Below are 20,855 nucleotides of genomic sequence, written 5' to 3' on the forward strand. Positions count from 1 at the left end.
AATAAAATGTCCTAAGACAAGAATTGGTCTTGTGTTGGTTTTATCAACCTACTGTAGGTTTTAGGTTGAATGCAGCAGATATAGGCTACCTATATCATAATATGGTAGTCGGAGTATTTTAATAACCCAAATCAAGTAAAACGTCTCTTACTCAAGTACTTTTAGCTTGCAAAAGTCAAATAGGCGACATCTAATGAGGGCGCTAACTATTATTAACGTCCTATCCTGCTCAACTCTGCAATACTCTTTTACGCTCTTTGAGACTCTTTGAGTGATTTCAGAGAGATTTAGCACATATGAAGTAACAGCGTACCATATAGTTACACAATGCAGTATTTACTTTGCTCGTAAACATCGCTGCTGTTCTCATATCATGGTCTGAGCAAAAGTTTCATCATTAGCCCTGACTGTCAGATGTTCATCTCAGGACCTGTATTTTAGTTGCTTGATAACAGATATAAGGTGAGTTATGGCTGGTGTGGACGCTGCCAGACGGGCTTTCATTCATTTTGGCATGACAGGAGCGAACAGCTACAATTTATGCACACATATTGTATACAGTGCTTTATTGCCTTTTATATTTTAAATGTAACTTGTCATACTTCAGGGTCATCTAACGTTTTGAAAGTATGAACACTCCTAAACCAGCAAGTAAGAAGCGAATCTTCGAAGCCAAGATATACGAGCCAGCTCCAGCTTCTCATATCAGGTTTGATCCTCTTAAGTTATGTCACTGTAAATACAGAATGCGCGCCTTCTGGTTTGAATGACAGCGGTTTCCTCCAATAAGCGCGCAGGGCAGAGCTTGAGGGCGTTTCCGTGTTTCTCGCGGCCTGTTTCTGTCGGTCACCTCCTGCTGCGCAGTTCTCGCCGAGCGAGACGCGTCCTCTTCCCGGTACTCAGGCGGGAGAGGCCCGAGCTGAACGCGTAAACATCGGGCGTGGGACGCATGATTTTAAAGGACCGGGTGCTGCAAATGGAAGCGGATGGTTTTGTGCGCAGGCGGCGGATGACAGCGGACACGTCGAGTGGCGACGCCGCGGTGGCAGGAGCTTCCGCGGGCGCGGAGATACACTGGTTCGGCGGAAGGTTCTGGGGGGTTTCGGAAAGTCTCGTCGGCACTTTGACACCTCGGATATCAGGAGAACCTGAGCTTCATGTTGGACATTTCTATGGCTCCCAGGAGGCCAGCGATTTATCGGAACCGGACTATGAGGGTTTGCCTCAAGGCGCCTCCACCAGCACACACATGCTGGCAGGCGCAGTGGCAGGAATCATGGAGCACTGCCTGATGTTCCCCATTGACTGTGTAAAGGTAAATAAATGCAACTGCTGTTCCTTAACGACATTTTAAGAAGAATTTATTGTGCAACTATGTGCTACAGGCCCTTGAGAGATTGGACAACCTGCCAAGGTCGAGCTAGTTTCCCTGACTGATTCACTAGCTAAATATTTTATAGTCAACATTCTTTTAATTAAATATAATACCTCCTCATTCTGATCATAGTTTAGTTGTTTACCCACAAACTGAACCATTGCACTTCACTTACAATGCAGCAGTCGATAATGGCAATAATCATTTGTAGTCCTGTAATCTCTCAAACATCTGCTAATCTGATAATAAGTAGCTAAAACCTCAACTAAGCACGTAATTCCTCCAGCAACTGCCTTGCCTCTCTGCTTGCTGTAGTTATATGATTGCTTCCTGTGGTTGTGAGTGTATGTAGTACCAGTCTTTCTGCAAGGTGTCATTATGAAACATGCACATGAGATGGGAAGGTCACACGTGGCTTCTTCGCTCCTAAACCACATGACCTTGTTGACGCTCTTCCAGACTGGTGCGCATGCGCGTCCGCTGTAGTTCATAAGCATTTTGTGCATAATTCGTTGGCTAGCATAGCGACTGTACACTAACTTTAAAGCGTATTATGTTTTTTTAACATGCTTCAGGTCAAACAGAAGTGATAATTGTGTAAGAAGACAACATAAAGACAAGTCATTTCTGTTCTGTCAGCGTTGGTGCCGCTTTGCATAGAAAGTGTTTGGATGCTCTTAGTAAGGAAGTGTTCAGCTGTTCATGTCAGGGTGAAGTGAAGGGTTCTTTAGAGACAAAAACACTTGTTTTTATGACTTTTACAGCTGTTCTATCTCAAATGCGCCTGTCCAGACTGTGATACTAGAAAATAATAAATTTTTATTCCTAATTTATGACACCAATTTAACACTTCAATGTGGTCAGGTCATCGGCTCATGAACATTTTCTACTTGTTATCAAACTATTTCATAACTGTAACAAGAGGCAATTCAGTCATACCTTAATGTTAAAACAGCTATTATAACATTATTTATCAATGTAGCTCTTTTTGGAAGCTATAGAAATTAAAAATGTAAAACAGGAAATACACTTTATGCTTTTGTTTACATGCCTTAAAATTGTCTATACATTATGAAGGGTTATATTTACACGACAGCCATGTTACTAGATGGCACTTGATATGGACAACATCATTGTCAAAACATTCCTCCTTCACTCGGACCAACAGAAATGACTGAAAGCATTGTGTCTGGGCCAGGACAGTAGTTTCAATGTAGCTTTGTAAAGAAGCGCACACATTATCCGCCATTGTTGATTTGGTTGTCAAGCATTCACACATGGCTTATTTTTTTAATGAAACGTTCAACAAGATTACAAATTTGTACAGAAAATCGATAAATCCTATAACAACAAAAATAGACAACAGAGCAAAGTAAAACAAAAAGCCAATAAAGCCAGGGATAATATAAATCACAATAGAACATAGTAAAGCCATCTCAAAGCATGATCACAGTGATGTTTTATAGGTCACATAGAATACAGTCTGAGGGATATTATAGAAAAGAGACAATACTATAAAATTCACATAGTGTTTTTCATTTTAAAGCTTTAACATTGCTGAAGGTAGAGATTGTTTCCAAGTAATATTTTAAATCTTTACAAAAAATAAGAAACAGGTTTTACAGACAAACATTTGCTTTTGTGTATAATTTTTTTGCTAATAAAATAAATAGATTTATTAGAGAATATTTATATTTTACTTTATCTACATCAGTGGCTCTCAAACCCTGTACATCAAGTACCACCTCAGAAAAAAACTGTCCCTTCAAGTACCACCAAAATGATCCGTATTGAAATACAGTAGCGTAGTAGACCCAGTAAAGCAGCTACAACTCTGCACAGTTAAAAAACCTGGCGGATTACCTCAGAAATATAGGCTATATGTCATTTATGGCATATTATTTACATCATTTTTGATAAATTTTGAAATGTATGTAGCATGTACATGACATATTTCATTCCTCCAAAAAAAACTAGAAGGAACCATCACTAGTGGTACACGTACCACAGTTTGAGAACCACTGAGCTACATGATAAAAAACAAATAAACTTCCTTTTATAACAAAGAAAAATTAGGAGACTCACACGTGGCTGAAACATGTAACACAGATGAGCATGACTACACAGTTTTCATGCATTAAAGGTGCAGTAGGTGATTGTCTTCAGAAACCTTTTTTGTGTGCTGGTTGAAAGTCTCTTTTGTATTCTGGGTAAGGCATAAAACTAAAGTTCATCAAGTTAAATATTGTCAGTCCGATAACTCCCATAACTCTTATAAGTAGCCTATACTGTCTGTCAGCAAATGTAGATTTGTGGAACGGCGCAGATCTGCCATTTGCACACACATGGTGGACACGAGTGACAGCGGTAAAAACAAATTCTGACTCAAAACTTTACAATCCTGAATCAGTATTGAAGTTACTTTTTCACGCTGGTGGAAGAATAACACCATGGCTGAAGTATTTCTTTTAGACAGGGAATGTAATGTTTTGAAAAACAAAGTTTAGTCAAGCAAAGCTTATGAAGATTTTGTTGTTAGGAATGGGTTGTATGAACGCAAGTGTTGTTCAGTCACTGAAATCTCCCACTTTATGACAAGTTTAGCTTGCTAATTACACAACTGAAAATATGCTAGATATATTACAGTTTTTCAATCAGAATTGTGGTATTATAAGGTACTGTAAAGTTTCTAACTGACGAATAACATGAACTAGTGGTTCACTGTCATCTTATATGTGCGTGTTCATTATTTCAGGAGGTGTGGCTTTAGACGGCTGGGGAGGGATTGTGTTTCAAATATATTATGCTAACTGATAAGCATTTAGTCAGATCACCTACTGCACATTTGCACATTTTTTAAAGACTTAGAGAAAGATAATATATTTTCAAAAATCTGCATTCTGAAACTCTTTGTTAAAAGTTAGATTTTTGCAGACTTTTAAACATGATTAAACAGACAAACACGTGCTGCTGATGATGTGACAATAAAAGTGGTTTGATTTGATTTGAAAATGTATAAGATATTTTTAGAAACCATGTTTTATAAACACCCCTTCACATTATAATATAGCCTGTATAGGGTGTTTTCTCCTCTCATTTTATTTGCCCAGAATGCCACATGTTGTACTTTTTTTAATCCCATAGACTAAAAGCAGTTTATAAACATCTCTTTTTTTGTATGGATAGCATAACATTTTTTTTATTATTTCTTGTTGAATATTTTGTCTCATTTGGACATATGTTGCAGTTTAAATGGACTTTTAGAGTTTTTTTTTTCTTTAAATAAAATGTATTGATTCAGATACATGAGTTTTCAAGGAAGGTAAATGTACTAGAGTTTTTGTTTGCACTTCAGTCAAAGGTTAAGTTAACCTCTGAATGTGCTACATGACACAATGCTCTTTTGTTTGGACGAGAGAATCAGAAAGAAGTAGAAAGTGTAAGACGTTGACATAAATACAGCCAGTTTTGGCCACAATTGACCTGACATTATTTGTGTAGGGGTTATACCGAAAAATCATGAGTTCAGAATAAGTGCAAAACATCTTTTTATAAATAGAGGATATGATTTTGCCATGTGGATATCCCAGCTGAAATCCATTCATTAAAAAATGTAAAAATAAATTGTCAAATTTTGGATCTAAAGCAGCATTTCTCAATGACGTTCCTGGAGGACCACCGTCTCTGCACGTCTCCTTAATCAAACACACTTGATTCAGATAATCAGCTCATAAGCAGAGGCTGAAGGGTATGTAATAGATGTGACGGACAAAAGAGACATCCAAAACATGCAGTGTCGGTGGTCCTCCAGAATGTGGTTGAGAAACAGTCATTTAAAGTAATGCTGTACTTCTGCGTGTATTAACTCTTGGTGATATGGACCATGCCTACGCTTATTTGACCCCCAAAGTCTGATTTTTAAAGTTTACATAAAGTGATCACTCCATTCGATTCAAATATATGCATCTGTTTTGTAATATAGTTTCAAGTCAAAGGCAGCTTTGTCAATTTGGCCACATGTACAAACATGTACAGAGAATTGAAATGATATTATGCTCAGACCTGTTTTTACAGATTGTACTTAACATTATAGGAGGATTGCCAAATGTACAAATAGAAACACAATTTAAAAGGATAGTTCACCCAAAAAATAAAATTCTCTTTATTTAGTCATCCTCCACTTGTTACAAACCTGTTTGAGTTTGAACACAAAAGAAGATATTTTGAAAAATGTTGCAAAGCAGCAGCCATTGATTTGCGTAGGCATCTTTGTTTCTATACCATGAATGCCAATGGCAGCTAGTTTTCAACTTATCAGAATATTAGAATTTCTTGTTTTGTGTTTGACAAACAAAAAAGAAATTTAAGTTTCGAACCATTTGAGAGTGAGTAAATGTCGAGGATTTATTTATTTTTTTGATACTATCCTTTTAAGTATAAATATTAAATGCAATAAAACATGTGCAACAAGTTCAGATGGAGCTAAAGAGGATATTTAAAGGTGTATTAAATTGAAGTTAACACCTAAGTTACCTGCAGAGTTCCCAGTGACATTGAAAACCTGAAAAAACGGGAAGTTGGAGATTTACAGACCTGAAAAGTTGTAGAATATTTCTGTAGTGCAAATTATTTGGTTACTCTAGGCCATTAAATCAAAAGGAGTTTTACTATTTCTTATGACTGAAAAATGTAAGAAATGTACATATCATAAACTGTTTTTACTTTTTGTACTCTTCACTGGTCACAGTGTTTGTTTTGCCCTTGTCCCAACACATGTTGCTCCATAGTTCGTGTACTTCACTCTCTAGATAATGTGATAAAGTGAAGATGAAGTGTGACGTCACGCGAAGCGGCTTCAGGGTCCAAGCGGTCTATTCAACTGAATGGGGAGAAATGGTAAAAATAAACATTTACAAAGCGATTTAATACTTTCGAAAATCATGATCACAATATATATGTCCATGCCTAATATCCAATAGCCAGAAAGTGATTAATTTTTTTATAAATTGTTAAAAGTTTGGTATTTGTTATGCAGCAAGACTAGAGATTGTTGTTTACACTATGACTTTATATAAAATTAACTTTAATGTGTGATATGAATGAAACGTGATCATAAACTAATGATTTCTCAACTCAAATGAATGGCGGCTTGGACCCGGAAACAGTATTACATATATCACAAACACGTCACCACTTAACAAGTGGATAGTTTGGTAAACGTAAAGTGCAGCGAATAGGGAGAGTACAACAAATCTTAATTTAGCATGCCTATTTGCTTAAACAATTAAGAACAACTCAACAATGGTGTCATCAAGACTTTCAGAAAAAGGAATAAAAAAATAGTGAGAGACTGATCCAAAAGAAAGAACGGCGTCAAATTTAAGGCTGATATATATGTCTTTATCAAGCGCACGCGTAAGGTCCAGTGCAGCCTTTGTGCAGCCGCATAGCCCTAGCCATGGCTGATGGTGACGCCGACGCTGATGCGCACCTTTCAAAAAATGTAACTACACGTAACGATGCATAGCACAAGCTCTGTGATTGATCGGCTTCGTAGCAGTGACGAGTGTGAGTGGAGTGCTGAGAGCCGCGAGTCCCATTAAGGAGCTCCATATGGATGTTTTGTGTTAACCTTATGATTAAAGTTGATTTCCACCTCTAAATGAGCGAGTTTTAGCTAGTTGTAGCATTAAAAAAAAAAAAACATCCGCGAAGAAACTCGACACAGAGGAACATAAAAACCTGCCAGCTAGCATTTCGGAAGTTTCATTGCAGAGCAACACAAACCGCAGGCAGAAGTATAAATGCACAACTACGCGCATGACAGGTGCCGTGGGGGACACTGATCTGACACTTTTAAACTTGTCTCACTCATAGACACGCATGATGCATAGATGATATGCTAGATAGACTATGCATAGATGATATAAAAGTATAGTTAAATTTAAAGTTGTTAAATTAACCAAATTAAATGAAGGAAAACCTTTCCACAAAATTTAATTGTGTTATGTCAACTTATTTGAATTTTGTTATTTCAACTTATTTTAGGCTAATAGAACCCACAAGCAAAATTTATTTTGAACCAATTTAACCAACTTAATTGTTTCTCTGTGTTGAGTTTCTTCGTTGGTGTTATGTTTTTACTGAACACTACCTTAATGTTGAAGTGGCTCAAACTCGCTCATTTTGATGTAGGAACTAGCAGATGTGGACATGCTTTAATCATTCGGTAAACACGAAACAAAAGTATCCAACACTTGTAAACACTCGCTCCATAGGGTTCACATGGCTCTCGGTCCCGCCCACACTTGTCAGTGCTACCAAGCCGATTAATCACAGAGCTTGCGCTACTTGTCATTGCGACGTGTTGTTACACTTTTTTCAGTTTTGAGAGGTGCGCATTGGTGACTGCCATGGCGAGGGCTATGTGACAACGCGTAGGCTGCTCCGGAGCATACCCGTGCGCTTGACACAGAAGTATAAATCAGCCTTAAACATGCTGCTACTTCTGCAAGGTGTTAACCTGAAAACTTTTAAATCATTAATCTAAGTGAAAAATAAACTCTAACAGGAATACACTTTTTTTCCAACTTAAAACTCCTATTACTTTTATTGTCAAGTTAATTCAATCCCACATAAAGCATGCTGGGAACTACACATCAACTAATCTGGTAGTTACACCAACACCTTTCCTTCATGGTTGTCCCAACACAAAACAATAAAAGTTAACTTGTTTTTTTACAAACCAAACAGACACTCTTTAACAAACTGTCAAAAAAGTAACAAGAATTGTGTTGTTTCAGCTCATTTTAGTTCATTTTAGTTAATTTGTTTTGTGTATGTTTATTTTTTTTTTAGCAAAATGTTCAAATTGACTGCTAATTATTGTTAAACGCATCATAACCGTCTTGTTAAAAGAGACCAAGTAAGATGGACACCTTCGTCATTTTAAAATAAAAAACTAAACTATTTAACTCTTTGTTAATCAGATAATGATCAGTTCTCTATTGTGCAGATTGATCCTCCGCTCCCTGTTCTGTTACGCAGTCCTGAGTATTTCATAAGCAATCTTGAAACTTCCTGTTGGAGGTTTTAGTTCCTCACAGCTTTTTCGTGATGACATGCTTTCAGACATGATTTACACACATTTATTGGCAAACATATTTATTTCCGGGTCCTTTTATCGAAGTAGGGTTTCCTTACAGGAATAATCTTACTACAGCTCCCATCTTAATATTTACCACACAGCAGCTGCTGTTCTGAGCAAAGATTTTCAGCTATATCTTTCAAACATGACATTCGTGGTAGGATGAAGTTGAGTGGTTTCAAGGCCACAATGTAAAACATGTTGTGCAACCAAGTGCTTTACTGGCTGCTTCATCTATGTCATTCCCCTGATGAAAGCCAGTGTTTCTAGAAGTTGTAGTGTACTGAATTGCATCCGCGTTTCACGTCAGGTGATGCAGGAGCGCTGCAGGAAAAGAGGATTAGTTAGATTATGTGACCTCTGTGACCTTACTGCTGCAAACTTTAACTACAGTTTCAATGAATTGCCAATGCAATCCATCGTTTGCAATAAATGATTCATTGTCATATTTTTTAATACAGATTTGTGTATTATTGTTTATTTTAATTAATGTTTTAGATTATTTGTTATTAGATTATTTATGTGTATTCACATAAATATTTTTTTGATGAATTATCACATTGTTCCTGCAGGCCTACAATGTTTAGATGATCACATATCTTAGATGAAAAAAATCAGTATTTCATATTCATTATTTTTTTTATTATTTCACTTTAACTATTGTTTCAATTTTTACTTTAGGCAATATTTTTTTCCTTAAAATTAGGGCTGCTTGATTATAGGAAAAATCAAAATAACAAACATTTTGGTCATAATTCTGACTTCAACTGTAAAAATACAGTTATTTTCCTTCCTTTAAATAAGAGAAATAATTTCAATAGAATAAAAACATGAAACAAAAGCATCTTTAATGTAGGAAAAAAAAACTTTAATTCTAGCTATAAAAGTCCTTCAGTGAGCGATTTTTATCCTTTTGATGTTTGATTAATGATAAAACAGTCGGCAGCAGGAATATTGCGCACTGTCACTTTAAGAGCAGTGCGGCTCTGATTTATAGTTTTACTTTCACATGGCTTTTGATCCTCAACTTGTTTGTTTATTACATAAATGAGGGTTCATATGAATAATCACTAAACACCGTGTTTTGACACAAATTTTCTTTCATTTTACCATTATTTTAACCAGATGTGCTCTGCTCGTCTCTGAGGCTGAGCGCACAGACACAACAGCATGCAATCTCTTTCGTACTTTTAAAAACATGAAGGATTTTAATGAACATGAATCATGCACATCCTGTGCTGCAAAAGTTACATTACAGTACATGCTTTTAGTCATTTTCAAGTGGAACTGAGCTTTGCAGAGCAACAAATGTGTACAACTAGAAAGGGGGCGGTATATTTTATTTTTATAATGGTTAGAAGCCAAAATTGAAATCGAAACTGAATTTCGATTAATTTAATTCATAATTAAATAAATAACAATTGAAAATGTTGCAAATCCCTGCTTATTTCTAGAACGTTAAGGTCATATTTTCAAGATGGCTAATATGAGGTTTGCGGGAATTGTGAGAATGCTTTTTGATAGTCTTAAAAGCATTAGATTTGTTGAAATAAATATTAATTCACTGTATGATATACTATAATTTCCAGATATTTTTGTTCATTACATTTTTTGCACACTGATCTAAAATTGCTTAAAAATAAAATAAATAATACAAAAAATAATATGTGCTGAAATGATAATATCAGCCAGTCCAGAACAAATCCTCAAATCACTGCTGTTAATTTCTGCATTTACACAGCAGGCCTTGTTAAGTTGAAATGATTGTTCTTTTCTTTCAGACACGTATGCAGAGCCTTCAGCCAGAGCCAGCTGCTCGCTACCGGAACGTCATGGATGCTTTGTGGCGAATCATGAGGACAGAAGGGATCTGGCGGCCAATCAGAGGCCTGAATATCACAGCCGTAGGGGCGGGGCCTGCCCACGCACTTTACTTTGCCTGTTACGAAAGATTGAAAAAGGTCCTCAGTGACATCATCCATCCTGGAGCGAACAGTCATTTGGCCAACGGTACCAGCTTTCCTGTCCAGAAAAATTGTATACAATAATAGAGTACTTTTTGAATTTGTTTAGAAAAAGTACATTATCCTAGATTATAGCTGCAGATTAACTGTATAATATTGCGCAATACATTATGCTAAACATCTATTTAAGTTTGAAAAGGCTGTTTAACTATCTTTATTAAAGAGATAGATTGCTCAATTTAGTTGTTAATTAAGACACCCCTTAGGCCATAAATGATATACCGTAGGTCACTTTTTTATCTTCAGTAAAACATTTAAAGATGATTATTAGATTAAATCTAGTTTTTAATGATTCATAATTCGCAAGGCAATGTTTGCTGGCACTTTTATGCTGTGTTCACACCAGACGCGGAACGCGCGTCAAGCGCGAGTGATTTACATGTTAAGTCAATGCAAACGCGCGAATGGACATCCTGCGGTACGATTTGCGCGAATGGCGCGGCACGAATGACGCGAATTGCGCGGTGCGAATAGCGCAATATATGCAAATGGCGTGGCGCGAATTGAGCGTTTTGCGCACTTAACGCGCGTTTCACGCAAATTTCTTGAGTTCGAAAATCTGAACTTCAGCGGACATTTGCGCCGCATTAACCAATCAGAAGCTTGCTCTTGTGGGGGCGTGATTGTGACAAAGAACCTGTTGATGGTGTCCCTGGGGAAATCTTCCAGCCGACACCGACAACAAGTCATCAAACTGAACTTGGCTCAGACAGAAGCACCGCTGAAAGCCTCAGTCATCCAGGTTCAGTTTCTGGAGGAGTTTATGAGCTCACAGAGCTGGATGCACCTCTGAAAGGATGTAGTGGACTCAGACACTGCCGTTTTTCAGCCTTCATAAAACACAAAAACACTGTTATTTTCTTCATAAAATCCATGTTAGCCATTTAGCAAAGAAGTTAGAGACACCGGGCAGACAGAAGCCCTGCCTATCACGCGAATCCGCGTCTGTTCTGAAGTGAATTTGACGCGCGAATGAAGCGAGGTTTGACGCGCGAATGAATCGGGGTTTGACGCGCGAATGAAGCGGGGTTTGACGTGCCAATGAAGCGGGGTTTGACGCGCGAATGAAGCGGGGTTTGACGCGCGAATGAAGCGGGGTTTGACGCGCGAATGAAGCGGGGTTTGACGCGCGAATGAAGCGGGGTTTGACGCGCGAATGAAGCGGGGTTTGACGCGCGAATGAAGCGGGGTTTGACGCGCGAATGAAGCGGGGTTTGACGCGCGAATGAAGCGGGGTTTGACGCGCGAATGAAGCGGGGTTTGACGCGCGAATGAAGCGGGGTTTGACGCGCGAATGAAGCGGGGTTTGACGCGCGAATGAAGCGGGGTTTGACGCGCGAATGAAGCGGGGTTTGACGCGCGAATGAAGCGAGTAAACTCAAATGTTCACGTGGCAATTTTACGCGGATTTATCTGTGCGTTCCACGTCTGGTGTGAACACAGCAATAGAGTCAAATAAACATTTACTGGCCAAACAAAATGAATGTTCTCTGTTAGTATATTTTGAGTTCAAATGAAGCTATTGCTATCTGTCATTGTTTAGCTCATAAAAGTGCTCAAGGCTATTTGTCCAATCAGCAGGGTGTCCACGGGGTCTTATAATGTCATAAATTCCCAAAACATATTGTGTTGTAGGTCTTAAATAATTTTTAACAGGTAGTAGGTATAATTTTAAAAGCTAACCAATCGCGCCGATATCCATCCAATCACTAACAAACCATCTAAGTATAACTTTTTTTGTTTTTGTGTTTAATTTTTATCACAAAGAGACAATTCAGAACATTTGTTAGGCATTGTTTACATTACACAATGCTTCATGATCATAACAGAGCAATATATCCATTTACATTATTACAAAAACCTTTTCAGAAGAAAGCAGGAGCTGACATAATATTTTTAAGGAGGCCTGAAACCTAAGGTTTTATTACAGAAAAGCATCAGGTTGAATAAATAAATAAGAATGAGCTTTTAATTGGCCTATCTAGGGCTGCACGATATAAAAAAAATGACATTGCAATATTTTTTTTCTGTGATGCATATTGTGATTTTGAGTATAATATTAACAGATTCAATGAATAGCTCTGGTTAGAAAGAATTAATAATTTAAGGATCATTTTTGATGATGATATCATAATTTTGTAGGAGAGCACATCTGCATAAAATGTAATGAACCAAATCACATCATAAATAAAGTTAGAAATTAAATAAATGCTTTGGTTTCTCTGGAAGTCTGACAGTATTCGGTACACAAACTGAATAAATACATTAAAACAAATAACACTGTTTAATCATCATTGAATATGCACTGTACATACATATAAATAATCTTTCTTGAAGTTAGTGACATTTTAATTTCCTGTTCCTGAATGCTTTAATCTGGCTTGAAATTTATACACAGTCACAGGCCTTAAAACACAACAGGCAAATTATACATTTGTTTTGTGACTTTATGGTTAAACTTTGCAATTACTCCACAATCACGTGTTTTCAACTTCTATTCAACTAGAATTCTAATTCTACATTGGAGATCCTGTGATGTGACTATTGTGGATGTGGACATTGTAATATTGATGATGAAAGGATATATTGTGCAGCCCTAGGCCCAGCCATTTGAAAAAAAAAATCCTTAGCTTTTGCACTGTAAAAGTCCAAATTTTCATTTGTAGTATTCGTTAAGAAGTCATAAAGTCTTTAGTTTGACTTGATGAAACCTGCAGAAACCCTGGGCAGGCAAATGTATTCTAATATATTTAGATTCTTGCCCAAACTAAGTGTTTTGCTTTACAAGACCTCAGTGTATCATCAGGAGCCACGTGTACTATATCTTTGCTTTATTAGGTATTGACTTGCAATATATGAATCAAAGTCAAACTCAATTCACAATCTTTAAAGTTATACTCTAGAAAACAAGTCACATACAACATTTCCTTTAGCATTTTAGTTATGTTAAATGTAAATATGGCAAGTTCAGCCACTAGTTATTTGCCAGTAGCTATAGGTTATTTGTATGTATTGTATATTACTGAAACATCTGCTCAACTGACCTCTTTGAAATGCCCTTCCAGCAATGAGGTCAAATCCCCAAAATAACCCAAAATGCCACTCTCCAATATCACACCAGCAGCTATAAATATAAGGGAAGTTCATGCGGGTAGTTCAACGTTCTATGGAAAATTAATGTAGTAAGTTTTTGTAGTTCGTGTTTTTGTTTTAAACATTACCTATAAATAGCTTCTTTAATGTCTGACTAATCAGTTTAAAGGCATTGGAACACTTAAGGGTAAATTGGCTAATTCTTAGAGCTTACCTTATATGCTAAATAAATAATTTACTTTGTTTAAATAACATTCAAAAGAAACATGTAAGGCTGTATGTTACTGGGAAAATATGCAATATGCATATATATGAGTGTTGCGATTAATGATATTTCTGTTAATAAACTTTCAGCAATTTTTAAAAAGTCATTTATGCAATGATCATACTAAAATAAACAGCTAATGGAGATATTTTCGTTAAAAATTTAACAAATACATTTTTTGTATAAAGACTATACACAGAATATAATTTTCTTCATAATGAATATACTTTTAACAATGTAAAAAAAATGAAACACTGTTGGAAAAAAGTGTATGTATTTTAGGGATGGAACAATACTATTAGCCCACGGTTCAATGCATACCTCGGTTTTCTTAACACGGTTTTTGGTTCGGTTTTCATGGCTTGACACTTTTTTTTTCTATAGGCAATAGGAACAGTAAGAGGTTAAGGAGAAAAAAAATAAAAACGATTTATTGCAATACTCATTTTGTTTTATTTAAAAGCCAAGAAAAGCACACTAGTTCCTAGTGTATTGTATTAAAAAATGAACACTGAAATCTCACAGCTGCTGTTTTCACTATGTGTAGTAAAAAATGTGTAGTATTAATTATGTCAGGTTAATAGAAGTCATTGCTGGTGGTGTTTTGTTGTGTGTTTTCTTTCTCTTTCCTCCAGGTCAGGCTGAAAGGGTGGTAAGTAACTGCTGGCATATTACTAATTACTACTAGCAGAGTTGGCTATAAATTGAAGGAAATTGCAAGTTGAAATCAATTTACCTAAGCTATGTTGGATTATGATCTTCAGGCACATATCATATGGGTTACCATACAGTAGTCAACATTTGAAGTTCAAGTGAATCAAAATTGTCATAAAAGACACAATTTCCATATGTTCTGGACTTGCCTACTGCAGACAAATTTCTGGTCCAGTGTTTTTGATACACTGGGAAGCTGTTAATATAAATCTAGACCCTGACCTCTTGGCAGCCCGTTTTGGCTTTTCAGACAGAGTTAACTGTTGCATCTTGCCAGGAAATTGCTTTTCCTACTCTTTTAGCAGGACAATCCATTCATCCCAAATAGACACACAGGTACAGATCATTTGGTATCAGAAGTGGCTTATATGAAAGGCAAATTCCTCTAGATAACGCTTAGTTTACCAATTAAAATATGATCATGCCTTGATTTTTAATGATTTAATAAGGACAGTAAGGTCTGAGTTTGCTTAAAAATCTTGTCACTTAACAGAAATAATGTTCAGTATAGAATATAACGTCATGGTGCAGTGGAGAAAGAATGAATATTGTGTTTGACTCCCATGAGCTTGGAGGACTGCATTCATACATCTCTGCAATGACTCAAATAACTTATTAATAAAGTCATCTGGAATGGCAAAGAAAGTGTTCTTGCAGGACTCCCAGAGTTTACTAAGATTCTGTGAATTCATCTTCAATGCCTCCTTTATCTTACCCCAAACGTGCTCGATAATGTTTATGTCTAGTGACTGAGCTGGCCAATCCTGGAGCACCTTGACCTTTGTTGCTTTCAGGAACTTTGATGTGGAGGCTGAAGTTTGAAAAGGAGCTTCTCAAAAACCGACCTTCTGCCACTTTTCCAAATGATCAATTTGAAGTCAAGTTATTATTTTGTTGCTCTTAAAACTGGGATCGATGACCAAACTTTTGTCAGATAGTGTAATTGCTGACATGGCATGTCAATCCGAGAAATCTTTAGCTGCATAAATTTTGAGAAGCTAATATGTTTATTTGCAGAATCTCTCTAATCTGTTCCTTAAATATAGTCTAATCCTGTTTTAGACTATATCAGAGGCTTACCCTGTTCTGCTGATATCAGCTCTGATACACAGTGAATAACTGGAAAGAGGAAATATTGACTCCTTAAAGCGATCTCTTCTTTTTTTTCTTTTTCTTTTTTTTACTATTTTATTGTTAAATTTGCTCTTTTTTATTATTTTTTTTCTCAGGATGTTTGTTTTCAATTCATAAGTTTAATTAAATTTTGTTTTATTTTGAGGACATAGTGGTAAAATAATAAAACTAAGACAGCCTGTAATTTTTCTTATTCTATATTATATACTACTATGTATAGTCTTGTTAAATACCAATAAAAAGTTGTCCTTATACAAGATGATGTTGTTTAAATTTTGGGATGATTTCGATTGATTTCAAATGTTGCCTACTGTATGTGTGTTTAGCCTACAGTGTACACCAACAGAAGCAGTTTTTCCTCCTCTTACTCTAAAGCCGAGACCTGTTAAGTAAATTCCAGTATCCTGAACAAAAGGCTCTTTCTGTCCTGACTTCACATTCCCCTGAGTTTATCCAGCCAATCCCTAATCTCTTTGTTAAATCATAAAGGGTGGTTTGGACAGTGTTTTTGTCTGACTGTGATTTGAGCCGTCTTTATATCTGATGGTGTGAGCGCAGTGACTGTCCGCTCTGTTTGCGGGCCCTGATTGTGATGCTAATGTCTGAGGCTCTGTGTTACAGGGGCTGCTGGATGTGTTGCCACATTGCTTCATGACGCTGCCATGAATCCAACTGAAGGTAAATTTGCTTTATTGTCAATAATAATTTCCAGTACAAAATGTTAATAGTATTTTTACATGCACTACCATTCAAAAGTGGGGACAGGAAGAGTTGTTTTATTATTATATTATATTATATTACATTATATTATTTTATTTTATATATATATATTTTATATATATAATTATATATATATAATTTTTTTCCTATGAGTAATGCACAAATACAATTGTAGCAGCTTAACCAAGCAGCAAAGTCTTTGCTTTTGGTCTGTTGGTTCACTTTGCACTCCCACCCAGGAGGTGGCAGAAAAGATCCACATTTCCAAAAAAAAAACAACAAAAAAAAAAAACACACAAATATGAGCAATTCCCTCAACCTTGCCATGTAAAAATGGTTTCTCCAGAAAAGCAAAACCCTTTTTAAATTGTTTTTGTAAGCTTATATTTTACAGTACTGTAAAAGTACTCTATTAAAAGTCAGTAAAAATTATATTTTTTATAATTAATATACCGTTAATATATACAGTTGAAGTCAAAACTATTAGCCCTTTGAATTTCTTTTTCAAATATTTGCCAAATTACATTTAATAGAGCTATATATATATATATATATATATATATATATATATATATATATATATATATATATTATATATATATATATTTTATTTTATTTTTTTTTTTTTACAGTATTTCCTATAATATTTTTTTTCCTATAATATATTATATATTTCCTATAAGTCTTATTTGTTTTTATTTCGGCTAGAGTAAAAGCAGTATTTGTTTTTCAAACCATTTTAATGTTACTATTATTATTAGCCCTCTTAATCAATATTTTTTTAATTGTTTACAAAACAAACCACTTGCCTAATTCACCTAGTTCAGCCTTTAAATGTTACTTTAAGCTGAATACTAGTATCTTGAATAATATCTAGTAAAATATTATGTACTGTCATCATGGCGAAGATGAAAGAAATCAGTAGAAATGAGTTATTAAAACTATAATGTTTAGAAATGTGTTAATCTTCATTCCATTGAACAGAAGTTGGGGAAAATATACAGGGGGCTAATAATTCTGGAGGGCTAATAATTCTGACTTCAACTGTACATTCTTTGTGAATCTGTATTAAAAGTTTTCACTCTAAACGTCACATCCATAATTGCTCACACATCCTTGTGGGAGCAGATTGGCCTTGCTCTAATTAACAGCTGCTCCATGTTGAAACAGTAGCATTAGCTGAAATTCCCAAGAGGTATAAATCTCAGTCTGACTTCAGCGTCTGCGCTCTTAAGACTCAAGGTTAACCAGCGCAGGTGCCAGACCGAGTCCTTGCACACACACCTGCTCTCTTCCACTGTAGTCCGGTCCCTGCAGACAGACTTGATGTCCAGACATATCTGCTTTGACGGGCTCTTCAGTATTTCAGCCATGCCCTAATGTCCCCCTTCCTGTCTTCTTTTGTTTCCTGTCTGACCGCCTGCAGTGGTGAAGCAGCGGATGCAGATGTATAACTCGCCATACCGCAGCGTCCTGGACTGTATGCGCTGTGTATGGCAGAGGGAGGGAGCGTTGGCCTTTTACCGCAGTTACACCACGCAGCTCACCATGAACGTGCCGTTTCAGGCATTGCACTTCATGACCTACGAATACCTGCAAGAGCTGCTCAACCCCCAAAGACATTACAACCCCTCATCCCACATGGTGTCGGGCGCACTGGCGGGCGCCATCGCTGCCGCCGCCACCACACCGTTGGACGTTTGCAAGACGCTGCTGAACACGCAGGAGTCTCTGGCTGTCGACTCCGTCAGCCGGAGCGGGAGACACATCACAGGTCTCGGCCATGCCTTCCGGACTGTCTACAGGCTTGGCGGACTCCCTGCGTACTTTAAAGGCGTTCAGGCTAGGGTTATTTACCAGATGCCCTCCACCGCCATCAGCTGGTCTGTCTATGAGTTCTTCAAATACATGATCACCAAACACCAGCACGAGAAGCGCAGGATTCAGAGGGATGCAGAAAAGTAGGCGCCCTCGGCTGTTTTTGTTGTTGCAAGCACTCGAGGACAGAATGAATAAACGATACGCACATATAGAGTCCAAACACTCACGTCTGTTTACTTCCTGTTAGTGTTGCATTCAATACTGAATAATACTTCTTACTTTCCTGTATAACTCAGTTAATAACCATGACCTAAGTTCACACTGTGAAGGCTCAAGTTTGTTCATCAGTCATTGCATTCAGATAAACCTCCCACAAGAGGGCGTCACAACCCACTTTATACTTGCAGGGATAGTTCACCCAAAATGTGAGTGATTTTTTTGTGCTGAACACAAAAGAAGATATTTTGAAGAAAGGTGGAAACCTGTAACTATTGACACACATTAGTTTTTATACTGTTCCACACAATTCCTCCATGTTGTCTCAACATAAATTTGGGTGACTTAATTGTTTCAAATTTAAGTGGATTAAACGTAAAACGTCTAAATTGTTACCCAAAAAACTTAAGAATTGGGTTGTTCCAACTCATTTTAAGTACACTCACTGGCCACTTTATTAGGTACACCTTTCCAACTACTCGTTAGCGCAAATTTCTAATCAACCAATCACAATGCAGCATCTTATTGCATTTTGTCATGTAGACATGGTCAAGACGGTGTGCTGCAGATCAAACCGAGCATTAAAATGGGGAAGAAAGGGGATTTAAGTAACTTTAAACGTGGCATGGTTGCCAGTGTGAGTATTTCAGAAGCTGCTGGTCTGCTAGGATTTTCACGCACAACCATCCCTAGGGTTTTGAGTTACTTTTGTCTTTCTATCAGCTCGAACCAGTCTGGCCTTAACACATCTGGCATTAACAAGGCATTTAAGCCCACAAAACTGCCTCTGACTAAAAATTTTTTTTTTTGTGGACCATTCTCTGTTAACCCTAAAGATAGTTGCACGTGAAAATCCAAGTTGATCAGCAGTTTCTGAAATACTCAGGCCAGTCCGTCTGGCACCAACAACCATGCCATGTCCAAAGTCACCTAAATCATTTTTCTTCTCCATTCTGATGCTCGGTTTGAACTGCAGCAGATCGTCTTGACCATGTCTACATGCCTGAATGCATTCAGTTGCTGCCATGTGATTGATTAGAAATTTGCGTTAAGAAACAGTTGGACAGGTGTACCTAATAAATTGGCCAGTGAATGTAGTTTGAAAAAGCTACGAAAGTAATTTGAGTTTGAGTCAATTAAGTTCTCTTTAAAATATCATCTTTTGTGTTCAACAAACTCAGATGAGTAAATAGTGGGTACATTTTCATTTTTTGGGTGAACAATTCCTTTAATATGCTAGTGAGGAGGCTGTCCTGTTAGTGTGAGGGTGGAGTTTGGATACTTTCCCAATTTATTCTGAGTTCCAGACTGTTCACCAGAGCAAACCTGACCCCTATAATGTATTCCCAGCCAAAAAATAAAATCAATACGCACAATAAAAGACATATCTGTACATTCAATTGGGATTTTCAATGTCCTTAAAATTATTGTTTATGGCAGAATGTAGAGCTGTACAGTAATTTATTGCCTTCTCTGACTGAATAGCACTCGGAGACAACAAAAGATATCTATGTTATTTTTGTAGTATTTGGCGGTGGCATTTCATCAGCACTTGTGGGGAAAATGTTCCCTCAGTTGATCCAAAGGCCTAAGGCGGAGATCGCTGCCTTTTCTATAAATAGTTTTAGGTCCCTTTGGGACGACGTAGATCTACAGAACAGCTTTAGGATGACACCAAGTCCTTTCAGGGCAACACTAATCAACTATGCCTTAGACATACAGATCACATGACCTGAGTGATCAGATTCAGTATCCATTGAAGTCTTTTTTCAGTTCTTTATTGGTTTGATTTCTTTCTTGATGGACACTGGAATGTATTTTGGTGTGCTCTTAACAGAGTTTGAGCTCTTTGAGAGTTTCAGCTGGTACACACCGGTTGAACATGTATGGAGTTTTATTTGCAGAAGTCTGACTACTCCATTCATTTTTTTTTTGTTCTTCAGCTTTCAATAAATTGGCAGTGCAGGGAATTAATTCCCTTGCTTGCATAAGCTAATGTGCGTGTGCTTTCAGTTATGTATTTGGAAAAGTAATCTTCTGTTTCACCATTTTTTTTAAATTAAAACACACTGAAAAACCCTAATAAGATAGCTCAAATTCCGATTATTAGATTTTATTAATTCTAATTAATGGCAAAAAAATGTCAAGGTGCAAACATTTACAACGTAAGACAGAGAGCGAAATTATAAGGCAAATTATTGTCTTTGATCATTTGTTTGATATGATCAAGAATACCTTGAAACTAATGTTTAGATTAAGAATTCATCAATAGTTATTGCATTGATAACACTTTCAAATAAGTCCCACAGCTGTTTAGATGCTTTTAAAAGCAAAAATTGAAAAATC

The 20,855-nt window shown here is 36.8% G+C and overlaps 1 protein-coding gene across 1 annotated transcript; it reads left to right on the forward strand.

Annotated features, from left to right (window-relative positions):
• Positions 1-792: 792 nt before the first annotated feature.
• Positions 793-20,505, forward strand: slc25a28 (solute carrier family 25 member 28). The gene is given in 4 exon segments (NM_213119.2): positions 793-1,315; positions 10,304-10,532; positions 16,374-16,430; positions 17,899-20,505. Coding segments are annotated over 4 exon segments (1,191 nt in total). The 5' UTR covers positions 793-949; the 3' UTR covers positions 18,438-20,505.
• The last annotated feature ends 350 nt before the right edge of the window (positions 20,506-20,855 follow it).

This window comes from Danio rerio, chromosome 13 (genome assembly GCF_052040795.2).
Source record: "Danio rerio strain M-AB ecotype USA chromosome 13, GRCz13ab, whole genome shotgun sequence".
In the NCBI taxonomy this organism is placed as follows: domain Eukaryota; kingdom Metazoa; phylum Chordata; class Actinopteri; order Cypriniformes; family Danionidae; genus Danio; species Danio rerio.